The sequence below is a fragment of the Archocentrus centrarchus genome, chromosome 18 (assembly GCF_007364275.1).
Source record: "Archocentrus centrarchus isolate MPI-CPG fArcCen1 chromosome 18, fArcCen1, whole genome shotgun sequence".
Taxonomy (NCBI): domain Eukaryota; kingdom Metazoa; phylum Chordata; class Actinopteri; order Cichliformes; family Cichlidae; genus Archocentrus; species Archocentrus centrarchus.
The window spans coordinates 4,812,152-4,820,951 of NC_044363.1; the positions used below are offsets into that span (position 1 = coordinate 4,812,152).

Here is an 8,800-nt window from a genome sequence, read left to right on the forward strand (position 1 = left end):
AGTTGCCACAGTGTAGGTGACAGATTCAAGCTGAGTCCATTCATTAGAATTTATGTTTGTATTCTCATGTAATACCATTTTATTATTATATTAACATAGCAGTTAGCTTTACACTTTACTTCTTTACTCTGAGTGCATTTCAGAGTCTGTACTTTTTCACTTTTACTTGAGTAAAGAAGTTTAATCAGTACTTTTACCAGAGTATTTTTAACACAAGTATCTGTACTTCTACTTAAGTAGAGAATGTCTGGTCTTTTGCTGCCTCTGCTAATTAACATGTTATTTTAAAACAGCAGAGAACAGCTGTGTGAGAGAGACAGAAAAAACATCCTGCAGATAGAGAAGAGGGAGATGAACAAACTTCATGTGTGCAAACAGTTTGTTTTTCACATTTTATTTGTTAAATTATTTAAACTTTTTATCTTTAAATGGCATTAATCTGTTTATAACTTCATTTAGTTCTAATGTATCCACGCTGTTACTCAGAAAAAGAAAACGTCAATAAAGTAGGAATATTTTAATGACATGTTTAATATACTAAAAATTCTGGCTTTGACCTCAGAGAAATCTAAATTTAAATCTTGTCACAGGCTTTATTGGTGATGTAAGAATATAATAAACTTCTTAATTAATTTAAACAAAATGTAAAAATTAATGTCTGAGCTTGAAAACTACGTTTTATTGCTGATCTAAAAATCCATCTATTTATTGATTAGAGTGAATCAACTGAAATATAAACATGTTTAGTGTCTTAAACCATCCTACCTGCCTCATGTCACAGAAAAAAAGTTCTATTAATAAAGTTTTTCAATAATTAAAAAAAAAATTATTTCAATTTGACTTAAAATTGTCACATACACTGAAGTTCTCATGTCCTAACACTAGATGTCAGTGCAGGCAGATTTCTGTCTTCATTGTCAGTGTGTGAAGAATAATAAAGCCTTTAGTTTATTTATTTTTATGCAGTTTGCATTGGTCAGACAGTCAATTCTTCAAAGCTCCTGTGAGCATTGAAAAATAAAATCTCGTGCTGCTTTTCTGAACCTGAAGGGTTGAAATGCTTGTTTCACAATAAGAGTCTTCACTGAGAGATAAAGAGAAGACATTATGCCACTTTTATGCTTTTTTTCATTCATTATTTTGTCACAGATCAGGCCTGTATGTGTATTCACCTCCAGTATCCACATGCTCATAATAACCATTTATTGATTTATTCATATCATCACACTCCTAAAACAATGGAGTATATTTTTTTTCTGGCTTTTTAGAAAACACAAAAATCAAACATGATGGTTTTGTCCCCATGATGAAGTCTGGGGTTAATGTGCGGAGCAACAGTAATTATAAAAAATAAAAACAAACAAGCAGTAAATGTTAAATATTCATTTGTATTAAAAAAGAAAAAAAGAGAGAAAGATGCTTTCAGTGAAAAAACTCAACACAACGAGATGGCAGCACCACTATTGTCATGGTCCTGGGCTGTTGGCCAGCGTTTTAAGTCCTTTCTGTGTGGTTCTGTTTTTGTTGTATTGTTTTTGGTTACAGTAATTTGTATTTCATTCTGGTTTTCCCTTAGTTCTTGTCTCTCTCATGTCTGTGTTCGTGTGTCTGTTTTCCTTTGTGTATCTGTCGCGCCGTGTCATGACCGTTGTTCCATGTTTTGTGTTTAGCTTCTCTTCCTGTTGTTTTCCTGAGTGTTGTATTTAGGTTTCCTTGTGTTGTGGAGTCTCTTGTGTCTGTCTTCCACCATTTAGTTGCTTCCCTGTGTTGTCAGCCTGTGTGTTCAAATAGGTTTCTGTTAAGCCTTAAGTTTAAATTTCCTCTGTCAGTCTCCCTGTGTGTCAAGTCTGCGGGTACCATGTTAAGTTACTTCCTGTTTTATTTTGACAGTCTCGTGCTCCCTGTTAGTATTTAGTTTTGCTTCCCCTTGTCTCGTCTCTGTAATTATGTTCAGTTGTCATCCCACGTGTTGCCACTCTCCTCATTAGCCCTGGTATATTTAACGTCTGCTTTTGTCTTTGTCACCGCCTCATCTGCGTACTCCCAAATGCCAGCTAACTGCTGTGTGTGTTGTATTTCAAGTTTTCCTGTTTTCTTGTGTAGCTGGTTCCCGTCCAGTTTTGGTATTTTGAGTTTAATTAATAAAACTTCGTTAAATGCAGTTTGTGTCTTGAGAGTCCTGCATTGGGGGTCCTCTGCCTTGCCTGCTGCAGCAGATCGTGACAGATTTATCACCAAGAAAATTCAAAACAAAGGAAATGTGAAAAAGTTCAAGGGTTGTGAATACTTTTACAAGCCACTGTACGTTACAGAAATCCGTGCAAATCAAGGCCTCAGGATGCTCAGCCAGGACATCAGACTCAGGTTCTGAAATCTGTGTTTCAGTGACCTCAGGGTAGATAAACCTTTTCCACCAGCTACATCATTCCCCATAATAAAGGGGATGCCCATGATGGGAAAGTGTGGACACACAGCCACAGGAAACATATCACTTACTAAATCACTGAATCCAAATACAGTGTAGCGGAGCTGGCACACAGCTCATTCCAACACCTCTCGTACTTTGTCAGAAGCAGGTTTTCCATCAAATGTCAACATTAGCAAGAATGAAGGAGTGAACCAGAGCAGAATAGTTACAGGCTGCTCATTTTCAGGTTTGCCAGTGAGGGAAACAGTCCGCTTAAAAATGAAGGGTTTGAAACATTCATCAGGTGTCTCAGAAGTTGTTGCCTTGTCAAGGGCTGTAGTTATAATCAGCCTTACCCCTTCAGGTTTACGCAGCACCAGTGTTGACTGGTTTCATCTATATGCCTCACAGTCTGCCATTAAATGGTCAGACTTCGTCTCTCCTTTAGGCCTGGAAACGCTACCCCACCCCAGAGAACTGTGTGGTTCATGTTTAATGAAACTGGTTTAATGGACCACAGCAAACTCATTGGTGAGTGTGGCAGCCTGCTGTAGTGTGGAGACTCATTAATGTACACTATAATGCACTCTGTGACGCAGTTCTTAAGGTCCTCTATGAGCACCACATCACACACTGAGGCAAGATGGGTGGCTTTGTGGGCCGTACCGGTCAAAAAGAGAACTCTTTTCTTTTGCAAAGTCAAAGTAAGATTACCCCTGTGGTCTCTTCAAACCACAGACCCGCTGCCTATATGCCTCAGAAACCAGTTCACAGGCCAGAAGGATGGCACTTTTCAGTTTATCATGATCCAAACTGTCTTTCCGGATCAGCTGACAGGGATGAACAAAACTCCTGAGCCTTACCTGCCGGATTGCCCACATGTCCTGCGGCAAACGCAAAGCTCTTCGTGTAAATGGTAAATGGACTGGTTCTTATATAGCGCTTTTCTACTTTGAGCACTCAAAGCACTTTATACAACAGTCCTCATTCACCCATATTCATCAGCACTTCGTTCTATACCTAAGTGCTTTCTATCTACCATTCACACACATTCATACTTCAACGGTTGCATTGGAGAGCAATTCAGGGTTCAGCATTTTGCCCAATGATACTTTGGCAGGCAGACTAGAGCAGCCAGGAATTGAACCACGAACCTTCCAATTTGTAGGTGACTTGCTCTACATCCTGAGCTACAGCCACCCTACAAACACACACACAAAAAAAAACAAAAAAACTCAGCACCTGGTAATCCCAGGCAGTCTCCCATCCAAGTACTTACCAAGCACAACCCTGCTTATGTTAGATCAGACAAGATCAGCCATGTATAGGGTGGTATGACCATATATGGTCAAGGTATTCACCTCAGGGACCAACAGACTGTTCTTGCCTACATCAAACGATGACACTGGTTGCAGAACAGTGGAGTCTCCATCAGAGGAACCCTGTTGGCGTTCCAATTGTCACAACTTGATAGCATATCAACAGAAACAATGACAAGGACGCAACAACAAGCAGAGGTAACTCAGGATTTAAATATATGAGGGCTGATGAGGGCAGTGGGCACAACTGGGAAACACAGGTGAACAACACAATACTGACAACACAAAGGAAGTAAAACACAACACATGGGGAACAGAAGACTGTCAAAATAAAACAGGAAATGAGACAGAGACACAAATGTGGACTTGACATTAACACTGGAGAAAACCAAAATACAACCTAGAACAGAAACAAAGGAAAACAATTCAAAACTAATTACAAATACGAACGCTGGGTCACAGGACCCAGGACCACGAAGACAGTATATTTTATCTCTGTCCTTTTTTTTAACACTGTGATTCTAATCTACCAAATAAACTGCACTGAAAGCAAAAGCTACTCTAACTCTACGGCCTGATGATTATGCTGAGCATGAAGGCAGAAGGAAGTGGTCTTAGTACACCTCACATACAATGAGCCGTTTCACTGTTTTGGATACTTATGACCAACTGATTGTGGTTAAAACACTGAAAAGCACAAAACCACCTCCATCTCACTTCCTTTCATCTGAACTGCTCTCAGTACCAGGAAAACAAAACTTAATGTTTGGCAGAATGAGGTCACTTCCTCATTAATCTTTGTCCATTAAAGCTCTCAGTCTCCCCAATCAAAGGGACTCAAAGCCACAAACACACCTCATTAATATAATCACATTCATATTTACCTGATATTACAGCCTCGATTAAAAAAGAAAAAATCTCACAGTGATGAGTGGAGAGGAAACCACAGTGCTGTCAGTCACAGAGGGAGGAGGAAGAGGAGGAGAGCATGAACACAAACTGATCAAACTTACAAAGTTTTAACTGACCGAGTGTGAGGATGGAGGAAACGTGTCTGCTGCAGCTGCTCTGTAAGTTCACTCTGTTTCTACAGACTGCAGAAATGTTTAAAAAGGAGGGAAAATATTCCTCCGATGTTTGTTTTTAGTGACGTTTGTCTGCGTCAGGATGAGTTTGTGAGAATTAGGAAAGGTCGTGATGATGCTCTTACAGGAAGTCTGCATTTGTTTATTTTAAAATTTAATGCAATTATTTTCTTCATGTTTGGATGAATTTGTTGTTTCAGCACTTTTCCTCCTTCCTCCTGATTTTTCATCAGTGTTTTCTCGCTCTGCTCTCTGATCACATCATTAAACCTCTCGAGCTCTAAACTAACCTGAGCGCCATTTCTCTTTAGTCCTGACCTTCCTGCTGATCCACACCACAAACCAAGGTCAGTCAGCTTCTTCCTCATCACTCTGGAGAGGGTTCATTTCAACATTCATGCTTTGATTTGTTGCTCTCAGAACAGTCTGTGTTATTATTAGTTATTAAAGATGTAATGAACTCTCATTTCGTACTATCTGCTTCGCTGTGGTACTTCAGAGGGCAACGTGATGAAATAAAACCTAAACAGGTCACAGGTGTGTGTTGTGACAAAAGCTGATAGTACAAATAATGAAAAAGGAAATAAAAGGAAATGATCAACCACAAAGGGAGGGAATAGTTTTAACGACTGCACAGGCCCGTGGAGGAAGTGACCCTGTTACAGAGACAAACAGGCGCTGATCTGAGAGCAGAAACTTCATCAGAGGTCACGAGTGTCGCTCACTGGACTCGTCTGTGACTATGAACTGTATATAAAAGATGGCTGCAAATCAAATCAAAGTTTATTTGTTACATGCATGGTCATACAGGATACAACTAGCAGTGAAATGCTTTGACGACTACTCTTACACTATAGCGCAAGAGGGAGATATAAATACAGTGATCAATCAAAATGTAATCGAAAATGTGCACTGAGGGAAAACGGAGGTGGAATAATTAACAAGCTATAGTCAAAATAAAGTATTAAAAAAAATGACAAAATATATATAAAATATAACAAAATATGAATACACCAGAATATACATATTAGTATAGTGGCCAGTAGTAGCCAGTAGTAAGGGCACTTTGATTGGTGTCCTAACAGGAGCACCAGGCTGCTCATATCTGAATACTTTCTTCTCTTTTTTCATTCAGTTCATCTGACTGTGAGTTCAAAGAGCCGTCAGCTGTTTAAAGAACAGTCTGTGACTCTGAGCTGTGAGGGGGGCGACAGCTCTGCTGGATGGACTCTGAGGAGAAACACAACTGAAGGACAGACTCAGTGTGGAGATCAGTGGGGAAGATGGTCTGACTCTTCCTGTAAGATCAGTATGACGCTGCCGTGGGACAGTGGAGTTTACTGGTGTGAGTCCAGAGAGGGTGCCATCAGTAACATGGTTAACCTCACAGTCTCTGGTAAGCTGAGTGTGTGGAGTTAGTGTTGATGAAGCTGTGTGTAAATGGATGAAATGCTGTAGTTTGTCTCTGTGTTGAGGTGGATCAGTGATCCTGCAGAGTCCTGTCCTCCCTGTGATGGAGGGAGATGACGTCACTCTGCTCTGTCAAACAAAGACCACTCCCTCCAACCTCCCAGCTGCTTTCTATAAAGATGGCTCCCTCATCAGGAACCGGACTACAGGTCACATGACCATCCAGCATGTTTCCAGGTCTGATGAAGGCCTCTACAAGTGTGACATCAGCGGTCATGGAGAGTCTCCATCCAGCTGGATCACTGTCACAGGTGAGGAGCTTCACTCTGATGTCACCTCTTAATTCATCCACATATTCACCTGAACAGGTGGGATTATCTCTGCAGGCAGACCTACAACCACAGCTCCACCCACCACCACAGCTCTGCCCATCATCACAGCTCTGCCCACCACCACAGCTCTAACATCTGAGTCTTCCTTCCTCCAGCCTGAGCTCAGACCGCTCTTCCACCTGGTGGTGTTCTGTCCATATGTGATCTCCACTCTCCTCATGGTGTCTTTATATCGACGCAGAGCCACAGGTAACAATTTTTAAACCCAACTGCTTTTGTCTGATTCTAAAAATGTTGTGTTATTTCAACTAAACGGGAAACTATCTCCTCATTTCAGTGGTAACAGCACCACCTGCTCAGGCTGGCAAGACATCGGCTGAGGACTTTTATGACATTGAGGCGGTGACCTCTGAGCACCACCTCTGAGATGCAGCCAAGAAATGTCAACACAGCGCAGGACAGATGACACATACAAGGAAATCTCTGCTTCCTGATCGTCTCCTTTTTGGCTCTTTCCACACTTCAGGACCAACACTGGTCCTTATAAGATGTAAAATATAGTTTATGTGTGTGATTCACCTGTAGACAAACTGACCAGTGGATATATCCTGATGCTGGTTTGATTGTGAACATGAGCTGAAGTTGCATTTGTCGCTTCCTGCTGTTAAAGCACATCTCCAGCTTCAGAGAGCTGTGCAAGCTGTTTTTTTTTTCCTGTTGTGTAAAATTGTTAATAAAATTACAGCAAAGATTATAAATATGACATGAAGACTTCCTACACAGTATCTGCAGTACACTTTATTAGGTACATCTTGCTACCACCAGCCTGAAGTGTTGACACAGTGCACGATGGAGCCACCAGAATGCTGTAGCAGAAATCAACAGTCATCAGACCAGGCAGCGTTTTTCCATTGTCTAATATTACTGAGCCTGTGCCACCAGGTACCACTCTACCCAGTGTGCTCTTCTGTTAAACTAATGTGCTCTTCTGCTACTTTGTTTGACATGCTGTGCATTCAGAGATGCTCTTCTGCATACTTTGGTTGCAGTGAATGGATATTTGAGTTACTGCTGCCTTTCTATCAGCTCAAAGAAGTCTGGCCATTCCCCACTGATCTGTGGCATACTCAAGATCTGCTGCTCACTGGATATTTTCTTGTTTTTGGACCATCCTCCATAAACCTAGAGAATTGCTTTCAAATTGGAAAATCCCAGTAGATCAGCAGTTTCAGCCCATCTGGCACCAACACACATGCCACATTTAAAATCACTTGAATCACTTTTCTTCACCATTTTTCAGCTGGTCTCCTGCTATGCTATTGGATGATTAGATATTTGCACCAACGAGTAGTTGAACAAGTGTACCTAATAAAGTGGCTGGTGAGTGTATACCCTGTGTTTGTGTTAGTTACTCAAAAATAAGCAGCCTGGTATCAAGGAAAATATGTTTGTGTCAGAAGTCACTGAATTCAGATAATTTTTATTACACATGAACAGAAATCATATATTTTTGGAGGAACACAGAGTTCAGATTTTCATCTGATAATCAGTAATTATTTATTTGGGGCATAATTTTCCCACCTTTTAAACACACAGTGACTACGTAAATCTCCAAAAGATACCCCACAGTCTCGCTCACAGCTGACGGGTTTTCAAGTTTTGATTGTTCTGTAAATAAAGAGTCACCCACTGTGTTTTTTCCACGAGACTCAGATGGAAAGTCCGTGTGCTAATTGTGGTCTGCTTGTGGTTGACAGAGCGAAGCATCCTCTGAGTTTTGTTTTGTTGTGTTTTAGTGAACAACACAGGCCTGTGTGTGTGTGTGTGTGTTTGTCTGCTTTCACACAGACAGACAATATGGGGCTGAAGTTTGGGGTTACTGTTCAGAGCTCCTTCAAATAATCTAGCTCAGGGAATGTCAATTGGTGGTCCGTGGGCCACATCCGGCCTATCAGCGCTTTCCATCCCATGGGGGACAGGTAGGTGGTTCAATGGCTCAGCACATACCCACATGAGGTCACAGCACCACCACCACCTCCACCCCCAACTTATGCATCCGTCCCTCGGTTGTCATGAACCCTGTGGCCTATTCTCTAGTATTCTGTTATTGTTAAAATAAATGTGCTGCCATGTTGTATCTTTGCAGTTGTGCTGTGTGACTCTATGCCAAAATTGTTTTATCATAGTCTGATATTTGCACCTTTTGCCTTCATTCACACTGGACAGAGGATGGACTTTGTGCTTCAG

General features: G+C 41.1%; 1 protein-coding gene across 1 annotated transcript; it reads left to right on the top strand.

Annotated features, from left to right (window-relative positions):
- The first annotated feature begins 4,738 nt into the window (after positions 1 to 4,738).
- LOC115797610 (low affinity immunoglobulin gamma Fc region receptor II-like) lies at positions 4,739 to 7,116 on the top strand. Its single transcript, XM_030754208.1, has 6 exons — positions 4,739 to 4,796; positions 5,123 to 5,158; positions 5,947 to 6,207; positions 6,287 to 6,532; positions 6,644 to 6,802; positions 6,891 to 7,116. Exons 1-6 carry the CDS (start codon positions 4,766 to 4,768, stop codon positions 6,977 to 6,979), a joined length of 822 nt encoding a protein of 273 aa, XP_030610068.1. The 5' UTR covers positions 4,739 to 4,765; the 3' UTR covers positions 6,980 to 7,116.
- The last annotated feature ends 1,684 nt before the right edge of the window (positions 7,117 to 8,800 follow it).